Below are 21,637 nucleotides of genomic sequence, written 5' to 3' on the forward strand. Positions count from 1 at the left end.
GTAGACAGCTATTACACTTTGAAAATCAACTTTTTGCGCTGCACATTGCCCATCTCTAATTGTTTCAGTGAATTAGCGCTAGGATACCAGACTTAACGGTAACTATTAAAAACAGACAAAGCTGTTTCACAGAAGGGGAACAGCCTTTTTTGAAGCTGCGTATCACCTAACTGTATCTGAATTTGAGGTTAGGTCTATTTTGCAGGTAAAATAACGAATGCCAATTCCTGAATAAGGCATTCACATTCTATCTGCGTGGTTCACAGATGCATACCCACATCTGAGTAAGATTGCTTCAGTTTCCCAAACTTTGCAAATTATAAAAAAATGTTTTTTTTTGGGAAGCAGAAAATTTCCTGAGGAAATTTCTCAAAATACAGCTTTCTAGTAATAAAAATAAATCCACTTTTCTTATACAGAAACCAGAAATACAGTAAACACAACTATATTTGTGAGTGGCTTGTTCAGTTATCACCTACATGAATGAGTCCTCCTGCATTCTTATCATGACGATTAGCAATTTCAAAATTTTTCCATCACTCACCAGCAAATCAATCGTCTTCACCGCTGCTTGCAGCTCATATTTCCTCAAAGGATCATATTGTTCGTCCATTTTCAAATGTACTGCCTGACCTTTTCCCTCAAGGCCTTGCACAATTCATTTTAATCAATCACTTCTTATTGATTGTTAGCACTTGCTCATTCCCCATCTATGTCTGCTTTATTGGATATAGTTTGTATTTAATGTCTTGTCATCCACTTGCTGCTCTTTCCACCCTTGTTGCTTTAGATTTCTCATTTAGGTTTCTCATTTAGCTTTATACTTCTGATCTCTTCAACTTTCATTCAAGTTCAAGTCTAAATTCCATCTTCTCTTAGCTTATCCTTTCTTCTGTATAACATACTCATACTTGAAATAAACTTCAGCTTTCAGCATGCCAGTCTTCACAGAACAGAAAGTGCTTCTGTGAATTTATGCAGTTCTAGCAAAAATCCTTTCTTGGTTTATGACTTCTCCTGACAGTTCTGTGTCATACATACAATTTATCTCTGCATACAATTCCTTCTTATTAGAAAGAAGCAAAGACAAGAAAGAGCTCCTGGAAACATTTTTTTCGCAATTCATCCAAAACCTATCTGGTTACCTGAAGATTCACCTACTTTCTGCAGGGCAAAAACACTGGCTTATTTGCAGCTGCCACTTTGCCCTTCTTGGCTTCATAAAGACTGACATGCTGAATCTCGGAAACTGCAATCATTTCATTTCTTGGGCCTCTCAGCAGTAACTACACAGCATTAACTCACAGAGGCTACATACAAGCAGTACAATCAAGATGACTGCCAGAAGCTGAGAACTGTGGTCCACGCAACTTCAGCAAAGATTTCAGGTGAGATTTTTGCTTTTAATGCAAGACATTCTTATAAAAAAAAAATTCAGTTTGCTTTACTACAACATCAACTATTTAGCTGATGGGAAATTTGGACTACTCTTCAAGTGCTCATATAGAAGCAAAAAAGGATTCATATAAAAGGAGTCAGGGTTTAAAGCAGGAGTACCTTGCAGGAACATCTCCCCAGTCCTTTCTTTTCTCAAGATTCTGTTTTCTGTGACCATTTCCTTTTTTACTGTCTCAGTTTTTTGGACATCACGATCATGAATGAGAGGAACAGTGATGCCACCTTACTGAGCACCTGGATGATTAGTCAGTAATGACAAAAAGCCTTCTTTATAGAATCATAGAATGGTTTGTGTTGGAAAGGACCTTAAAGATCATTTACTTCCATCCCCCCCTGCCATGGTTGCCCAAAGCCCCATCTAGCTTGGCCTTGAACGCTTCCAGGGATGGGGCTGTCACAGCTTTTCTGGGCAACCTGTTCCAGTGTCCCACCACCCTCACAGAAAAGAATTTATTTCTAATGTCTGATCTGAATCTCCCCTCTGTGAGTTTAAAGCCATTCCCCATTGTCCTATCACTGCATGCCCTTGTGAAAAGTCCCTCTCCAGATTTCTTGTAGACCCTGCTTAGGTTCTGGAAGGCCGCTATAACGTGAACCTTCTCTTCTCCAAGCTGAACAAGCCCAACTCTCTCAGCCTGTCTTTACAGGACAGGTGCTCCAGCCCTCTGAGCATCTTCGTGGCCCTCCTCTGTACTCATTTGAGAAGTTGTAAAAACCAAATTCTTCAATGCACTGGCCCATGGTACATTCAACACACGAACAAAAGGGACATCCTTAGAAACTATGACAATAGGTCTGTAGTATCAAAACAGTGCGGCTTTACAGCAGCTTTCTGCTTGAGTACACCCAAGATGCCCAGAGAGTCACCAACGGCCCCTGTCAGAAAGGAGGGAGGACTAACAGAAGAAGATTTAATAGAGAAGTGCTTGGTGCTAAATACTCCCTTTCACACTATACACCTTTCAAAGAGGTACATTTCTAGCTAGTTCTGGTCTGGACCTGTAGAGTGCACACCTTTTGGTCTCTGAAGTGTACCCAGTGAGCTCCCTGAAAGCACTGTCCCTTTTAGTTTTATCTGAAAGGAATACAATCAACATCCTCCAAGATCAATCTGGGCACCAAAGCTATGAGAGAATGACAAGCATTTAAAGGCACACAGGTTGATGTTTGTGTCTTGAAATTGACTCAGTAAGCTAAAATTCTAAACTCCATGCATCACTGACATGCATGTTGAATTTGTGTCAGTAAGGAAGAGCTAGTGAGCTTGCAGTATCCTTCTGCCCTTAAGCCTTGCCAGCAGAACAGACACACAAAGCCAGCAACCTCAGAGTCCAGCATCACAGAACTGCTATGTCTGAAATTCCAAAATGACTTACACATTCTTCTCCATCCATCAGCAAGCATGTACTGTTAGTCAATCACTTCACAACAGTGTCAGACCAGAAATAAAATTGTTTAAGTAAGAACTGGGGATAGCAAACATGTTATGTGGCTGTTTACTAAAAGCAAGTGGATATTTTGCTAGTCTGTTTGCCCTAGTAATTGGACTTTCACAGATATAAATAAACCAGAATGGCAAATGTCAACAAGTGCTGGAGTCCTGAGGAAGGGCTTCTCCCAGCCACGGGCTGCCAGTGAATGATGCTGCAAGTGTAAGAGTGGGACTGGTCTATCTGAAATTCCAAATCAGCTGTCTCTTCACTACGAGCAAAACTCATGCTGGGAACAGAAAAAGGAAGCTCTTTATATCTTCCTTTTTCTCTACTCTGAAATTAAAGGAAAAAGGAAACGTTCCTGTTGAATCACCTCCTCTTTTCACACTCTTCACAAGAGTGTGTGGGTATAGGTGTGCGGGTGGATGTTTCAGAATAAGACATATTCTCTATGCAACTGTATGCTATGGTAGGGTTAGTTTATTGCTATGGTAAGGTTAGTTTATTGCCCTTCATGTCTGACAAGATTTCAGCAAATTAAATTTATTTTCTTACAAGTACTGGCTTTATTTGAGAAAATGCAAGGGGAATTCAACTCACCGTCTGCAAGAAGTACTTCACAGATGTCAGACAAAGAGTCTCCAGGATTTTCATTCTGTGGCTTACCTAGGAAAAAGGAATAATTTTTTAATGGTATATATACTTGGAAATATCTTTAACTGGTCATCAATTCTGATGACAGTGATCAGTGCTATCATAGATTACTGTTTCATAGAATGTTTAATTTGCTCTAAGAAAGACCTTAGTGTTAGAAATCAAGCTGGGGGGAAGGGGAGAGAGAGAGAGAAGAGAAAATGGCAAAATCAAACAGAGTTTGGAAAACACTATGATAATCATTTCCACCTTCTTTTTTTAAATGAAATTCTGTATGCTGTGTTAAACGTAAGACAAAGCTGTTTTAAAGCTACAGTTTTGCAGATAGAAAAAAAAAAAAGAAAAAAGGGCTCTTGAAGAGGAACAAGCCAAGAGAGATCTTTAGATGGAATTGTATTTATTTCTTTTTAGTAAACATCCTCATGACTAGTCTTTTCTATTCACTACAGTAGGTAAGAAGTCTGGACTTCTTAGAAGTTTCCCCAAAAGTCAATACAGCAAACAACGGGAGAGGAGCTGAGCAAAAGGAATGGGAATGGAATAATGTTCAGGAAAATGCATGCAGGCATTGGGGTCTGGAATATAAGACAAGTGTGCAGGGTGGTGTTTTTGATAATACAATAAATTTGGCTGAAGAATTTCCCGTACCAGGTCAAAAAAAGCATGGCCACATTATGTAATGTGCTGGTCAAATATTAGAAGACTCTGTCAGTTACAATTTGTTGAAATTATTTTGATGGCTTAGTAACTGTCATGAGACTTTTTTTGCCGTATTATGCAATACCTGCCTATGTCACTCTTTTCATTATGCTGGATCAAATTATCACCTGTTTTTCCCACATCTGAGGCAACACTGACATAAGAGATAAAAGGCCTGCTTGAGCTCCAAATTGTGAGATTCAGCTAACTCAACAAACATGCTGTTGTACAATATTTGTGGGATCCTGATTATGTATATTGTTGGGTGCTCCAGAAGTGAATAAGCAATCTTACTACAAGGGACCAAGACTGAAAAGAGTCACTAGGTGAAGACAACAAGGCTAGGATGAGAAGAATCACCTGGCAAAGTGATTGCTTTACTATGGCTTTATTAAGGTTGCATGAAATCAAACACTCAAACCCAGTCCTTCTCTGTACCATATTATCGACTATTCCTTTCAACCTTCTTTTAAATTGCTCTGTACTGTGGGCAGTGCACAAGGCAGACCTACTCTGGCACTGACTTGTGGTGGTGCTTACTGTATTCTGATTCGGTTACGCTTGTAACAGGAGTCCAGTGAATGAGGATTCCAGTGAGATAAAGCACAGTGGTATTAGCTGATTCCTGCTCTAAAGAATTTAGATAATTTCAGGTTGCCATCCTGAAGTTTTGAGACTAAAAGCTAGAGGGCTTTTAAAATGTGCTTTTCAGAAGTGCTCATGGGTTTTGTATTGCATTTTCTGTGAAAGACCCTACAGCTGACCTGCAGATATTTGAGCAGCCACAAACGCATCTGAAATTAAAGCAAGTGGGCATAAAAAAATATACTAGTAAGTGTTAGGAAAAGTAATTTTTTAAAGTGGTATCAGAAGTAGAAGAAATGTTTCACCCTAACCTTGCTAAATACTAGTACATAAAGTGATGATAAAATACTGTTTGAACAGCACTCAATACAAAAAGGAGTTCTACAGGAAAGAACATTAGGAAATTAATAATTCTGTTTTCTCAACAGGATTTGAATGGCATTCAGTACATAAATAATGCAACCGCAAACTCAAACACAAAACAAAGTATCAAATAACTGCTAATTAACTGAGCACTATTGCACTATTTATCCTGTGTACTAATGAGGACAGGTTCTTGGGAAGGGGGTAAGAATGCACTTACATAATTGAAAGGAACCAATGCATGAACAAGGGTCCTAACTAGAGTTTAAAAGCCTACTTTGTACCTGTAATTCTGATTTTTGAACACTTTGTAATTGAAGTAACATTTTCTGGACCAAGTTCTGTCCGGATAGCCATTTAAGTAACAACAGAGATATCCCACCAGGAGCAAAATGTGATGCTTTACAAAAAAAAAAAAATATTAAAAAAAAAAATTGTTCTTTTGCTATCTCAATTTTATGTTGGGTTTTTTTTTTTTTTTTTTTTTTTTAGTATGAACTTAAATTGGTGCTACACTTCCCTTTGTTGCTACACTATTCTATTTCCAGGAAGTTAGCACTAACTCAACAGAAATACATTGTGGTAAAAGCACAAATAGCAATTTTGTTAATAACAACATTTGTGTGCCAAAAAAATATACAAAGAATGCATTTCCAGAGGACTTCTGTAGACACCTTCCAATAATAACTTATGAGTAACTGACAAGTAACCACAGTGCAAAACCCGATGAAAGTCAATAATACATTATATGAAGGACATGCAAGACTACAGATTCACACAGCTATTTTACAGTTCTAGCTTCAAAACACCTGCTGGAAATCTTAAATTATTTGTAAGCTTTAGAAATTGCCTCACAACTGCAGCTAAATACTGACTGATGACTGCTATGCCATGAACAAGACATAAATTTGGATGGTGTCCATTTGCAACCTTGAAAGAAGAGACTAATGATGATAAAGCCATTCATTTTAAAAATAAAATAATCGTAAGCTAAGTAAACAGTAAGATCACAGTACATTAATTTAAATTAGTACATGCTGTTGCAGTAATGCTTATGTTCTAGTCATTTGACTTTCGCTATTAATAAAACTTTTTATGAGCTTGTCCTAAACGCTGTTAGAAAATATTCACTTTAACATGTCAGTGCATTCATTTTCCCAGGGTTTTTTTTTTTAAGCAGTTTTCATCTAATTAATGTCAAAAATAAGAGAAGAAAACATCACATACATAATGCATTCAAGGGTACAGGTCACCGCCAGCCAGACACATCAACATGAGTTGTTACAAAACCTGATCGCAGAATGAATAAAGTCATGTCTGCATTTTGCAGAAATAAGAGAAGAAAGAATAAAGAATTCAAACAGTTTAAGCAGCAGGGAATGACAGTCTCAACATCCTATCTATGGTTGCCACCTCCAGCTGTCACTTCAGTTTCTCTTCTGGTTTGAAGCCAGATCACGTGTCAGATGAAACAATTTAGTGACACTAACCACAGTTTTTTGTTGACAGTCAGCCCTGTTACAAATCCACATCATGGCATTGGCATCCCAGCAATCATTCTATGTGGATATTGAGAAACACATCTCAGATTTATTAATCCAGTAATTTTAGCAAAAGTCCCCGCAGAGGACTCACTGACATAGCAAAACGAAGTGAGGACTACACTGTGGCACACTTCAGCTATAGAGTATTATAGACTATTTTGGTTTTCATAAACTTAACTGGCATTTGAGGTGCTCCTCAATAATCTGATGGCCTCACTGCCTGAAAAACACACCCACAGAGCCAGCAACCTCCGAGTCCAGTGACCTGCACAATGGAAATCAGCCCATATTTGAAGGGGGCTGAAGACTTGTGTACATTAAGACCTGTTTTAAACTCCCAGCCTGTTTGTCCTACGTTTGCTCATTAGAGACAAACACTGAATGCTAGTATCTCATTACTCCACATCTGTATCTTACTAGTAGTTGCAAAAGCAGTTTTCTTTCCTTGGTGATTTCTCTCCTTGGTGATTAAAACTGTGCAGGTACACTGAATGCTTTTTAGGTAACAATCAGAAATTAATGGCATACTGCTGTCTCAGGTAAGAGGTACATACTCATTCTGAGAATCTTTCCTGGGCTGACAAAGACTGTGGATACAGTTTTCTAGTTGGGTTATGTTACTTTAAGTACCTCTTCTTGCTTTTTGGTAGAACAGCAGATAATGAATGGAAAAACATGCAGGTTTCTTGAGCAGTTCTCAACTATCAAAATTTATAGAAGTAGATTCCCTTCATATTTTGGAAAAGAAAAAAAAAACAAACAAGAAAAAACCCACCAAAAAACCCAAAAAGGATACCACTGCTTAGAGAAAAGACTGTAAGTGGAAATGACAAGAGCCATTCTGTTGAATTGTTAACTACGAAACCTGATAAAACAGCAAGCAGTCTAATGGATACTTATGACTCCTGAGCTGTACTGAGACATCTCATCAGAAAGTCTCATAAAAGTGTCAGCACACTGTAGAAACAGTGTCATGGAAAACTATTTGTATTAGGTAAGACCTGTTCTTCAAATAACTACAGGAGGAATTCAGTTCATTTGAAGTAACTACCTCCAGCTGCAAATATCTATCTCCAAAAGCAGAAATGCAAGGGACAAGAGATAATCACTGAAAACAATTAAAAGCAAGAGAAGATGATGATCCATATGAAGAGAAATGGGAAATCTTGTGAGCGCATAGGCCTGAAGAAAGGCATAAAAAAATTGCTCCACAGGAAAAATAATCTAAGTATAGTTAATAGCCCATTAGCAAGCCATTTTAAATAAAAAGGAAAAATCTTTTTCCCAGATGCATAATCTGTCAAAGTTCCTGCCACAGATATCACAAACATAAAGAACTTCACAGGATTCTACAAGAGTATTAAATACAGACACTGCAAGCAGTCACCATGTAAGCAAAGGTAAATACTGGCAAGACATGCACACCTTCATTCCTCAGAGCTTAAATCAACACCCAGGTCACAGCAAATCTCACACCTGGAGCACTTGCACTGTGCAACACAGAGCAATGAGTGCAGAGGTCTCCTAGTAAGCACTGACCTGAACTGGCTTGCCTGAAGGCCAGGGCACATCAGCACAGAAGAAACCAGGCCAGAACAGTTCTGATCTATGCGTACAGAGGAGGGCTTACACCCTGAAGGACCATGCAGCGACACTACTCCCAGTCCCAGACCTAGTTCATATAACTGAACTTGTCTGATTGCAGCCACAGTCTATGCATTCCTGGTAAAGATGTACACACCGAGACTGAGGCCCTCAACAACTATTCATTAATTCAGCTTGGTACGTTTCCCTGAAGTTGCTATTGACCACTGCCAAAGAGCACCTATTTGTCACCTGATGTTACAAGGCAAGTAAAATCCCAAGGGCATGTGCAATAGGTATTTTTGTGAACGCACAGACCTAAGCAAAGAACCATCATTTGTCTTCTAGGAAACTCTCTGCAGAAAAGTTTGCAGTTTCCTGTGCATGAGTCTCTGGGCTCAGCTCCTTCCTATACAAACACACATACATACACACACATTTAGTATAGACCCACTGTTTTCATTCCACTAAAAGGCTGCCAAGAAACTTCAGTCTGAAGCTACATATGGACACAGTCAGAAACTGCAAACATTACCTCCTGAAACCAAACTAGGCAACTGTAATTAGCCCCGAAACTTAAAGTCTGAGACATGCTCATAAAAAGATATGAGGAAAAGGTTAGTAAAAACTGAACAGCAAGAAATGTTAGAAAAGGAGATTGTTGGGAAGGAGTGTAAAACTTAGTTTTGAACACACTGATCTGATACAGCCAGGCTGCAGGTAGGCATGTTCTCAGCAGCTTTGAAAGCCTCATAGCATCCTTAAGGTTGCTCAGCCACGAGACAGCAGGGGCGTCCAGCTAGGTCACCCTGACTCATCTGGGATCTCTCTACCCCTGTATTCAAAAGAATATTCTTGGTTGTTCATCTGCATCCAAAACCAGGTTAATTTCTGATTAAAACTCCTGAACTGCAGGATGTCTCTCAAGCACAAGCTCTTCTGCCAGTAAAACAAGCACCTTGCAAGACAAGTGCAACAAAGACAGAAGCACAATGCTCTCCTTAGTAGACAAAATAATGACATAACAGCAAGAGCTGAGAGGAGGCAAGACATCTAGAGACTACAAAGAAACAGTAATAAATATGCCTTGAAAGCAAAACACACAACCACCTAACCTGATACCAGTGCACAACTTAGATCACCTTTTCAAAGTGGCTCATGTATCTCTCTTTCTAAAGCTATTTCTTGGCTTCGTGTGTGCAGCCTAGCAAAGTTAAACTTTGGGTTAAACTAAAGATGTGCAGAGACTTTGCTATTTCAGTACCTCGCACTCTCAAGAGAGGAGTTTTTCTTACATTCAGGAAAGTGCTAAGTTTGACAATAATGTTTCTTTGTAGTTCCCACGGATGTGCAAACACATACAAACTGGATAGCTGTAGTCCTTCCAGTACAGACTTATTACTTGGGTTGGTAAACAGGGAAGGGAACTTCTGCCCTTACAGATTTTTGTGTCACACAGCAAATGATGCCAGCCATGAAAGCTTGGGTCATACTCAGTAGCTATTTTTCATGCTCAGATTTATCTCAGGAGATATATACACTGTCTCATTAAGCCATTTCAAGAGATGAAACATAAAATAACAGTTTTGTACCGTTTCTGAGATTTGTAAACTCAGGAAACAGAGAAACAAGTGTATGACAGCTTTTCAGTCCCTGCCCTTGGCAGGGGTGCTGTAACTAGATGATCTTAAGGTCCTTTCCAACCCTAACTATTCTGTGATTCTGTGATGCAGTCTTACCATGAAGGAAAGGTGGAAGGTTCACATGTGCCAGTGGCAGCTTTTAGACTTTCCAAAGCTGCTTCCCTGTGAAAATGAAGCCTGATTAAGAGTACAACAGTTTTATCACACTTCAATGACAAATGCATCACCAAACTGCTGGACTAAGATGAAGAGAGAGAATTTCTCCAGAAAATCACATTTTTCACTTGAAAATGATTAATACAGCTATGAAAACTCTTCTAATAATCATACAAAGTGATTCTTATTTTTAGATACGTAGTGATTTATTTTTAGATTACCTGGTTGAATAATTCCAGTAACAACAGACAAATACTCTTCAGGTTCCTGATCAGTGGAAATCTCGTTGCTGCCTCTATCTAAGGTCAGTGTCTCATAAAGTATCTCCGAATTCTCCACCCCACAAAGCAGAATCACCACATTATCTGGAGGTCTTAGAACTTGCTCCAGAAAGTAACTTCTCTTTTGATTCAGGCAGTTAAGAAGTCCACATGATAGGATAAGGAGTTTACATTTATAAGATGGTAAAGAGAATAGCTCCTGCTGCTTGAAAGACGAAGTCTCTATATTGTAGAGTAAGATTCCTTCTTCGTTCACTATGTGTCCAAAAAGCGATTTTAAATACAGAGCCCACTCTTCTGCTTCTTGTTCATATATCACGAGAATATCCTCTGTATTTTCTAGAGACAAGAAAATATATATATATATATAAATAAATTTTTTATCCATTATAAATATCAGAAGACATATTAGTTAACCCCCCCTCCCCCCCCCTTAAAAACTGGAGGACAGGTCATTGCCTTGAAATGACAACCATCTGCTTATTTCTAGACAAAGGCCGCCAGATCATCCACAGAAGTGCTGGTAAAAGAGCTCAGACTATTTTATGATGAGAACAGTATTCAACTAGTATTCAATTAGTATTTCAGAACAAATAATGAAATTGCAGTGCAGAAAGTAGAGCACATTCACACATTCTGCTCTCTCTTAGAATCTTGACAAATAGGTGATACTATTAAGAATGCAACCGTTCACTTATAATGGCAGTAGTAAAGAATATATATTTGAACACTGGACATGATCTGACTTTATCAGAAACAAACTGGTATGTTTAGGATATTTTGGCAGCATGGTATTAGGACAGTTGTTCGTTATCTTTCTTGACTGTCCTTATTCTAACAAAATACTTAAAAGACCTGACAAAAATCCAGAACGACCTTTTTGCAGTTCTGCATCTCTAAGATGCTAGTAAGAAGACTAATACTCTTCCACAGTGTTATGAGGGTGACAGTATGAAACAGAAACAATAGGCACAATCTAAAACACAAGAGGGTCCCTCTGAGCATCAGCAACACATTTTTCACTGTGAGCACTGGCACAGGCTGCCCAGGGAGACTGTGGAACTTCCCTTGCTAAAAATATTCAAAAGATGCCTGGACATGGTCCCGGCTCTAGGTGGTCCTGCTTGAGCAGAGCAGTTGTATAAGATGGCCTCCAGATGTCCCTTCCAACCTCAACCATTTTGTGATTCTGAGAAACTACAAAAACCTGTGATTTGCTGATCAACACAATATACATTAAAATGCCATGGTAACTTCAGACCCTGAAGCAGTTCACAATCACAGCCGTATAGAGCAACAGTAAGAGACTCGGGAATAGATACAGCTGTTGCACTTTACCTCCACTGAATTTCACTATGTCTCCCAGGTTCCTGATGGGTCAGGCAACCTGACTGACACTTGTCTGCAGTGCACCACAGCTTTTTCACAGGTGAGTATTTAAGCTGCTTCTTTGTGAATAACAAGAGATATTGAAAATGCAAATATACACAGAGTTTAAATGTTTCTTGGGATGCACTCCTGGAAACATAGTGCAGATGTAGCTAAGGAGAATTTAAACAAAACAAAACACAACAAAAAAAAAAACACAACAAAAACCTCAACTTGTCAAGGATCCATGCAAGTCCTTGTACAAAAGGAGAAACTGAACCTAGATTCTGAGCCCAGGATTACAGCTCTAGTTATGGACTCCCCTTCTTTTTAGAAGAAATTATTTCTAAATTCTGTTCATTCATTTTTTACTCAGGAGATACTTCTAATAAAATACCCAGCTGAAGGCTGACTGGTATTTGTAGAATAGGGGTACAACAGTTTGGTCTCTTGAGTTCATTATATGCCTATAAAGTGCTTGGTGCTTGGAGGACAGCTGCCATCTTTTAAAGATTTGTGAAGACTTTTGAAGTCTTTAAAAAAGTTTTCAGTCATAGGAAATCATACAGGGACATGCTCAGTATGGTAGTGGGTGATGATATTTCAAGATAACTGATATATGACCCTGACCAATATATTAGATCAGGGTAATATTTGTGAAAATGTGTTTGGAAAGGTGACTACTACATTCTCTATGGTAAAAACATTCTCAAAAATACCCGTTTCTGCTGAAATGCTGGAGTTTAATCATAAAGAAAAATAGTAGTGTATTTCTCATTTAACCCAGAGCAAATTTATGTTTTATGACACTACGATGAGAAACGTACTTGCTGAAATGTCCTTTTTGGAATCTCATTTAATTTTCCATAACTCTCACACAAAAAAATAGAAACAAAAAGCTATGGAGCTTGCTGCAGGGTTTCAAAAGAAGGAATTATATTAATGGAGCTGTAAGTTCAGAAGCTTTTTCAGTCTGACCACAACATTTTGTATCATAGGAAATGGCATCACCAAGCACCTTCTACTTTCACCCCTATTTACTAAAAGCATTGTGGATTTAAAGAGGATGCTCAATCCATGAAGAAGACTTCAGAACTCATTTTGAACATGCTTAGTTTCAACCTCCAGCCACAGAATGTAATTTTATCTGTTTCTGAAAGCTGAAAAAAGTATCTGCTCTCAGAATTCTGTCCCCTAAGGTCTTCAGACTCTTGTGAAGTGACTCTTAGCCTTGCCTTCATTACAGTTTGCAAACTGGGTTACTTTGCCCACTACAAGAGAGGCTTTGTAGAACTCCTACAATTCTTTCTGCACTTTTGCAAACTTTCTCACCTTTTCAAAATACTTTTGAGAAACTCCAAATTGTATACATGGTACAAGTTCCTTGACACAGTGTATAGGAAGAATAAAGTAATGTCACTTGAGATTACCTCAGATAAGCACAGAAAATTCACATTCAGTCTGTAAGTTAAAGGTCTCATTTTAAGTTCATGTTCAGCCACATTTCCTTCTACTATGATGGATTTGGGTAATGACATGGCTAAGTAGAATTGGAGGGAGGGGTAAAAAAGCATGTTTAAATTAAATGGTAAAAATATTTTTTATAGCTTCACAGAATCTTGATGTCCTGATCATGCAGAAGATCTGGCGGTGTCTTCCATAGCACCCACTTGGCCAAGTCTAAGCTTCTTCTCCCTGTAGAAGAAGAGCTCTGGTAAAGGCTGGTGCACTACTGCACCTCATCCCTGTGCAGACTGGAAGCACTCAAAAGGCATTTCCATATCCCAGAGCAGAAAAGAACTGCTGGACTCAATCATTCAGGCAGAGCTGAAGAGTTCACCGTGGGCATGGAGGATTAAGTTTTTTTGTAGAAATATGCTTAAAGAGTTGACTCCATATAATAATCATAATAAAAACATATGTAAGGTATAAAGTTCATGCCTGTGCAAATGGACAGCACAAGGCTTGAGTACTCAAGAAATTCTAAAGACGAAAGCAAGAAAGTTGCACTGAAACGTTAAAGGATGATGAAGTAATTCTATTTCCACATGGTATATCTGAACCTAAGTCCAGAGCTTTGATCTTAGCTAAGTGTGAATGAGAAAGGGGTTTTAAGATGTTTATTGAAGGTTTGACTGCATTTCTTTTTAACTATATTGATTTTTATATATGAGAAAAAGCTTTATTTGTATAAGGGAGTGAAATATATCTAACACCACACTTGATGGAAGAAAGGCTCTGCAACATGCATCTCATAAAATTTTAATTTAATATGGCTGCCATATTCAGTTTGTCTTTTCTATCTATATACAGAGGGAAGAGTCACACCATTGAGGAGAGACTCATACAAGCAAGGTATTTCGTGCAGCAGTTTGGTGCAATGTTTATCAGTTTAAAGAAAGCAGCTAGTGCTATCATGTTACCTGTGGGAAACCTAATGTGGCTTTGTTTTGAATTATATGCTTATATTTCTTTCTGTCACTGATATGCCTTCTTGATTTTTAACTTTGATATTAAGCAGGAATGCAAGACCTACATCTTACGTCACCAAAACTGTATTAAATTGTGAAATACCACTATTTTGAAATGCTTGCCTGACTTTAAATTTAAAGTTTACCCTAAGAATAGTTATGGAGTCCTCGATCTAAAATGTGTCTTTAGCTTTTTCCTGCTACACAATGTTTTGACTTCAGAAATTTTACTAAGATATAGATGCTTGAATGCAGCTTACTTGAATGTTAAAGCCCAGCCAAGACTCTGTCTTCAAAACAGTACCATTTTTACCTGAACAACAAAGGCTGAAGTCTAGCTTTAATGCAACACTGTCCAATATTGAATATACAGTAACAATGCTTAACTTTTCAACTAGAGTTTTTCCCCTTCATTATTTTAATCTCTCACTGATTTTTATTTTTTTTTTAAGTTATGGCACTTGGAGTATAACGTAGGTTGAGATGAATTTTGTTCCCTTGAAAGCTAATGTAATAGAAACTATCATATCCTGACAAAATTAAGCCATGCTTCAACTACTCCTACTTAGAAACTGAATCAAAGGTAGAAATAAAAAGTATTATTAGTTTAGCAATGAGAAACAGTAAGAGAACTTATGCGGTCATCCATAACCTGAAAGGGTTATTTTGACAAGCAAGTATATTCTCTAGTTACTGGTGTGTACACGGCTGCCACCAAAAAACACATCTCATCAAACATGCCATCTGAAGCCTTCTTTGAGAAGGCCTGATGAATCTTATGAGAATCAAATGAGACAAAAACACCTTTGCATGCTAATACGACCAAGCAGGAATCAAGAACTTGCATACACAAGAAAAAAGAACATCTTTTTATGGAAACAATTAAAAGATACAGTATGGAGGGGAAAAGAAAAAAGTAAGTATATTAGAAGTGAAAGAAAGAACTCAAGAACTCTGTAATGCACTAAACACATCAGCAAGGCAAAGGAAACAAATTAAAGACTGGGAACGGGTGGGCTACACTTTAACAGGTACCTCAGTTTATGAATCTTGCAATCCTGTGTGTTTAGAATTGAGCTAGAAGTACTTGTTAACACTCATCTTCAATAACAAAACTGCTCAATTAAGAAAAGCAAGCCCTCTGCACTAAGGCAAATTTATTCCCTGCCTTTTAAAGGCTTAATGTTTGTAGATTATGTGCTTTACTTCTAGATACCTGCATTTTACTACAGCTGTTTCCAGCAAATGAGCATTAACATACTTTAACTTAAATAAGGCTGATTTCAGTTAGGCTAGGGTTTAAAAATTGACTCTACATTCCCACTGCCTTCGGATGCTTTGACAAAAAAATAGTGACACCTGAACATCAACATTTAACCCAAACTCTAACTGAAAGATGGACACTGTATATTTCTCGGGGTCATCCACAGCCTTCTCCAGTTAATATGCTGAACCCAACAATGTCATACCTGTTGTTCAACCAGCTACCCAGGAATTCCTGTAACTACACAACAAGCTTGTCACAGTCAACCCTGACAAAAAAGTAATCCAAGCCTGTTTACAATCTTTGCCTTAATCGCGCTAGCTTTTGATAACCTGCATGAAGAAAACTTTTCAAATTGTTCTGAAACACCATGTTGGGAAAAGGGATCAACTGCTAAAGAGGAAATTCATCCCTTTTATTTCTTCCTGCCACAGAAGTCCTCATTTATGGAAGAGGAAACTGTGCAGTTTTTTTTGTTGTTTGGGCTTTTTATTTTGTTGTTTGGTTTCGTTCTGTTTTTTTTTTTTTTAAATGGCAGTCTTTAAAGGAAAGGCATTTGACAAAGAAGTTTATCAACTGTGTCAGCATGTAATGAGCTACTGCACATTGTTAAAATTTGTTAAAATAAGGACAGTTGCTGAATATCTCAAAGGAGAAATGAAAAGGCACAGAAAGGAAGTTCTTGCTCACTTTCTTGTAATACATTGATGACAAATTGGGGCAACATAAGCAATAGGGAATGACATCCATTGCATCTTTAATTCTATTATGAATAGCAGACTATACAGGATCACCATGAACATCTTGCCATGCTAAAACTTACTCATAAAGAAGCAGTATTTTTCTCCAGGCATGGACAGCTAGGGCAGGGAAATGCAAGACATCAGAAGTCAGTCACACTCATCTGATCAGACCTTTTTTTTTTAAGACTCTAGTTTCACTGTCCAAATCAAATGTCACCCCAGGTGAATGCATAACATTCTCCCACGAATTCTCATCCCACAGAAACATAGGCTGCATGGTCTAGAGTGATGTATTCCTGCCCATGGCAGGGGGGCTGGAACTAGATGATCTTCAGGTCCTTTCCAACCCAAACCATTCTATGATTCTACACCTTCCTCATTTAGAGAGTCTGAAGTCCATGTTTTTTCAACCTTCTAAGGTTTGAAAAACGTCTGTCTTCCCTCTGACATTATCTGTTCTACTCTCCCTTTTGCCCACATTCCTTCTACCCTGTAGGATAAAACTAGGTATAGTCAAGGGTGACACAATGACAAAAAAACAAAGCATGAGGAACGTAAGAATCCCAGACTCCTATCTTTGCTTAAAGATTTGCAAAACCTTCCTTCTATTCTCAAGAAGATACCTTTCCATTTGGATAGTATGTAGGGTGAGAATGGCAAGCATACATACTAGTTCAAAAGAGACTCCAGAAACAGAAGACCTTTAGCCTCTTGGCCCCTTTGCAATCCTTTCTCAAAGATTCAGCCATTCATCTCCTCATGTTGCTTGCCCTGATTGCTTAAAATGATATAAGGAACTATGGAAAAAGTTTCACCAGCACTTCAAATAACCCCTGAAATTTAATGTTTGGAAACAGAATGAGAACATTTAATTCAGCACTAATCAGTGGCCTTAGTCTAATGAACTGCCCCTCACCCATTCAAAAGGCATTGATTTTCCCAGTCAGCACACCTGACATGCATCCAGTAAATGTATCTCAAAATGCATCTCTAGCTCTTGGTTGCTGGAATTCTGTACGGCAAATCCCCTGAAGCAAGCCAAAATGGATTCATCGCAGGAAGGACAGCAGAAAGCACTTTAGAACTACTTGTAGATAATGGAAAATGTTTTCAAGTAAGACATGTTGCTTTTCAGAGACGTTCCACTAATGGAAATGAAAATTATAAAAGCCTGCCTGTAAACTTTAGAGTGAAATTACGAAGTAGCTAAATTGCTGCTGCGCTGTGGCACACCTGTTTCAATTAAAGAAATTATCCTATCACTGTATCAGCCAGCAGAGCGGCTGCACTTTGATTCTCAAATACCTTTTCACTAGCATGTAATAAGAACATTTTCATTGTTTATGTACCTTCTGTTGCTAATTGCTAAGTTGTGTGTGAAAACAAATACTTGCTGTATCTGTATAAATTCAATCCTCATCTCTTCATTGTTTTTCTTATTAAGCTCAATGAGGTCTGAGTGGGCAAAATGAAAAATGTTCCTACAAATGGGATAAATTTAGGCTTGATCTAGTGGGCTTTCTCTGTAAAGAAATTCCATTGACCTTCCCTACAGTGACAACAGGAACACAGTCAATGGGTACCTTTCCAGAGCACGGACCTGACCCAGGCAGACTAGAAAGATACCTAACTATGAAACCTGACAAAGACAGTACTAAGTCCCAAAAGCTGTTTGTCCTGAGGAGCGATGTGGCCTTATTCCCTAGTTTAGGCCTCTCTCTGATCTGTCCTGTGAATACATGGGCAGAGACATCTTATACTAGATCAGACTGTTCAAAGCCCCTGTCCAACCTGACCTGTAACAATCCAATGATGGGGCATCCACAGCTTCTCTGGGCAATCTATTCCAGGTCTCACCCGTACTTCTTTGGGTTTCTAAAACTGTTGTTTCCTTTGCCACAGGTCAGTAGAGTATTCAGGGAAGGCTTCTGACATTCCATAAATCAAATGGCCTGATCTCCTACTTTTGCAGACTGGTTTCAAAATCAATTTTTTATACATCTCATTTACTTGAGTGTTCATCCAGAAATTAAAGGAAGTGTGAGAAGCAGTTTCTATTTGATGTATAACATGTCTAAGCTATGAGGTTGTAGGAGAAAGTGTCTTCCTATTTCAGCTCATTTCTTTTATCCCTTTCTGACACATGTGACAGCCACCAAAAAAAAACCGAACAACAACAAAAAAATCTTTAATCAGTGTTGAACAAGCACTTTATATTTTTGTGTTGACCTTTTTAACAGCATTCATGCTAATGATGCACACAGAAGTAAACGAAGTAGAAAATCACTGCATAAATATGTGCAGCTTCATTAAATGAGCAATGACAGAGGTAACAGTGAGTTAGAAACCAAGCTAAATAAAACATTCAACAACAACCTCAGCAGAAAGCTGACATCTCTATATTAAAACCTCCTCAGCTTCCTCTTTACTGTCTTAAGATTAAGATTCTAGACATAAGCTATAGAATAAACTACTTTTATTTCTGCCCATCAGACAGAAAGAAATCGAGTTAGTCATGAGTGCAAGCCTGCTTTCGCATAATTTACCCATAGGATGGCAAAATCAACCACAATGCCCAAATTCCTTTAAAGCTTACATGAGTTTCAAATGACACTTTTCCAGCAAGCAAGAAAACTGTATCTACACAATTATGTAAACTGGAAAAAAAAAAGTACCTTACTGGTACTTTTTTTGCTTCTCAAGCACAATGTCTTCCATTTCTAGTTAAAGACACAGAATAGAAAGTGAAAACAAATGCTGCTTGAACCATTTCTGAGACCAAATTAAACCTCATCTTTTTACAGAACCTGTAAAATTGCAGAACCTTTGTAATTCAAGTACAGTAAAACTCAGAAGCTTGAGGACAACAGGACAGGATCAAGGGATTATGAAACACCCTGCTTTTTACATGATCAAGCCCCTCATTGTTTGACCAAATTTATATAATCTAATTTTTCTTTCCTCTTGAATATCAAGAAAAAGAAAAATCTTAAGAAGCTGTCACAGGTTTATCACTGTATTCTTTGTACACACATTTTATTGGTGTCTAATCTAAGATTCCTTAAGATACTACAGTTTAACATGCTACCCCATCCCAGGTGTTCAGCAGTAACTGACTACACGTTTGGTATAGATATGAAACACAATGTGCAGTTTTACATTTCCTCCTCTGAAGTTTATACCATACATGCACCATCTTCCATTTTCTGCAGATTACTGCTATAACTGCACAAACGTCTTAAAACCACACACACAAAAAAATCTCACTGCTATCAGAAGGCACAGTCCTATACATTTCTACTACACAGCTACTTATACCCATCCTGGCAACTTATTTTTTTATTCACCACTCTGGTCAACTCCCTCTCCTGCTTTGCCTTGCAGTTGCCTAAACATTTCTTTTGACAAAAGGGAAAATGAGGCATGGGATAAAACCAAGCCTCTGAAGTTACTGGGAAGGGAAAACTGCCACTTGCAGCAACAGCTGTGGCTTAACAGTGAATCAACATTAACATTCAGTTAAGATCAGGAGTATACCCTTAAACCAAATCATCTGATTGTGCACACTCATCATGCTTTGCTTCATATTATCAACTGCGCTCAAGTGCATAAACTGCATACATTTCAGATGAAAGTAAAACAGAACGTGCTTCAGAATCACACCTAATGTGTACCACCTGCTAATGCCATAGGATCAGACTAGATCAAGTTCAAAATAAACTCACTTCAGTGGTACCCTGTATGGCTCCCAGGCACTTAGTACCTACTGCTGGCCTCAACAAATCCCCTTCTGTACGGAGCACTGTTTACCAGTGTGGAACTAGCCTTACAGCATCTGGGAAACTCAGTCCTCAGAGTGCTCACTGAGTTGGCAATGGCCACTCAATGCTAAAGCATTGGTAAGTGGTAAATTGAGCATGCACCTGAGCTCCCACTCACTTTTGCGCACTTGACCCAAAGCACATTCCTCAGGCAACTCTTGAACGTAGCCATGTTCATTATGTTCATAGCTGGTGTGGACTGCAACGTCATGTGGTCCTGTAGTATGTAATACACTTACAGGCACCTGGATTGACTAATTAGGACTATAACAAAATTAAATACTTGATAAATGCTTATTATGATATTCAAATTGAGTGCACAAGACTTTAACAATACACTAAGTATGGAACTATCCAGAAAGAAAACAACATGCTCAAGTGTAATTTTTAAAATGACAGTTGCTTAAACCTCATGTGAAACTGTCAATCAATCTCACCTTCCAGTAAGAAACATAAACTTATAAAAAGGGAGGAATTTAAGTTTAGAAACACTCCTTCAAAGACTCCTACTTAAAGTCTTCATAAAGACTTAGATTCTTAAGTATCATTTATCCAGTACTGGATTGTTTCAGGCAATTTTTTTTTTTTTTGTGGTGCTAGATGAGTGTGAAAACTTTGTTGCTCTCAATGTACTAAACAAAACAGACTGTTTGGGGAGAGTAAGTACATTTTGGCAATCTAAGTTTTACAATGTTCATCTGCGACATAATTGTGGTCCAAGAAATAAAGTAACATAATTGACTTTTATAATATCTTAAAGATGGTTAATGTTCAACCCTTAGCTTCTGATAAAAAAGGATTAGCTTTTCACAGAGCTCTCCAAAACATTACATCCAATGAATGAATTATCACAGCTTCAAAGGATAGTTCTGACTTTTTATGATGTTACTTAAGGCATGTTTTAAAGAAGAAGTTGTGTACAAAATGAATAATAATGATTATCGTACATGTGATACACAATGAACAGTGTGGACTTAACAGCATGTAGAAGTACAAAATTTATGGCATACACTACCTACTTGCAAGCTAAAGTACAGGAATATGGATTGCTACTTTAATGAATACTTTAAGCTTCAGTGATGAAATATAGGCTGCAAATTTGCCAGTGAAACAGAGCTGGTTTTAAACTCTTGTAGAAAGCCAACTGACAATAGCTTGGCAAGAATGCTACAAGAAAACTGAAATGGAACTGTCCTGAATGTAGCCTGAAAGCAGAAAAAAACTTCTCATTCCAAGCTGGCAGGTGTAGGATCTGCCTTAAGCTTCCACAGAAAATATCTCTTCTTCAATTCAATCATCACACTGTTTCATGCATTCCTCTAATATGGTTAATCTTGAACAGGGACCAGGAATGATAAGGGAGAGAAAAAAAATTTGGAAGTATTGATGATGAGACTTCAGTATTAATAAAAAAAAAAAAAAAAAAAACCAACAACAACAAACAAAAAGACAAGCATGAAAACCTTAAAAAATTTTGATTAAAAACACTGGCAAAATTTCCTCTGATAGTGTGAAACAGCAAAGCTTCATTGATTAAACAGAGCTACTCTGGCACACACTAACTGGGGAA

General features: G+C 38.0%; 2 protein-coding genes across 2 annotated transcripts in view; one reads left to right on the forward strand and one right to left on the reverse strand.

Annotated features, from left to right (window-relative positions):
* The window catches only part of BANK1 (B cell scaffold protein with ankyrin repeats 1), a 140,685-nt gene that overhangs the window by 111,738 nt on the left and 7,310 nt on the right, over nucleotides 1-21,637 (reverse strand). Inside the window, 2 exon segments of the mRNA XM_062636739.1 lie at nucleotides 3,492-3,557; nucleotides 10,341-10,739. Coding sequence (XP_062492723.1) covers nucleotides 3,492-3,557; nucleotides 10,341-10,739 — 465 coding nt within the window.
* EMCN (endomucin) overlaps nucleotides 13,594-21,637 on the forward strand; it is a 434,433-nt gene continuing 426,389 nt past the window's right edge. The window contains exon 1 of the mRNA XM_062636730.1: nucleotides 13,594-13,602. The gene's annotated coding sequence lies outside the window, so the exon portion shown is untranslated. The remainder of the gene's footprint in view (nucleotides 13,603-21,637) is intronic.

This window comes from Pezoporus occidentalis, unplaced genomic scaffold, assembly GCF_034315485.1.
Source record: "Pezoporus occidentalis ecotype Australia unplaced genomic scaffold, CSIRO_AGI_Poc_V1 ctg49, whole genome shotgun sequence".
Classification (NCBI taxonomy): domain Eukaryota; kingdom Metazoa; phylum Chordata; class Aves; order Psittaciformes; family Psittacidae; genus Pezoporus; species Pezoporus occidentalis.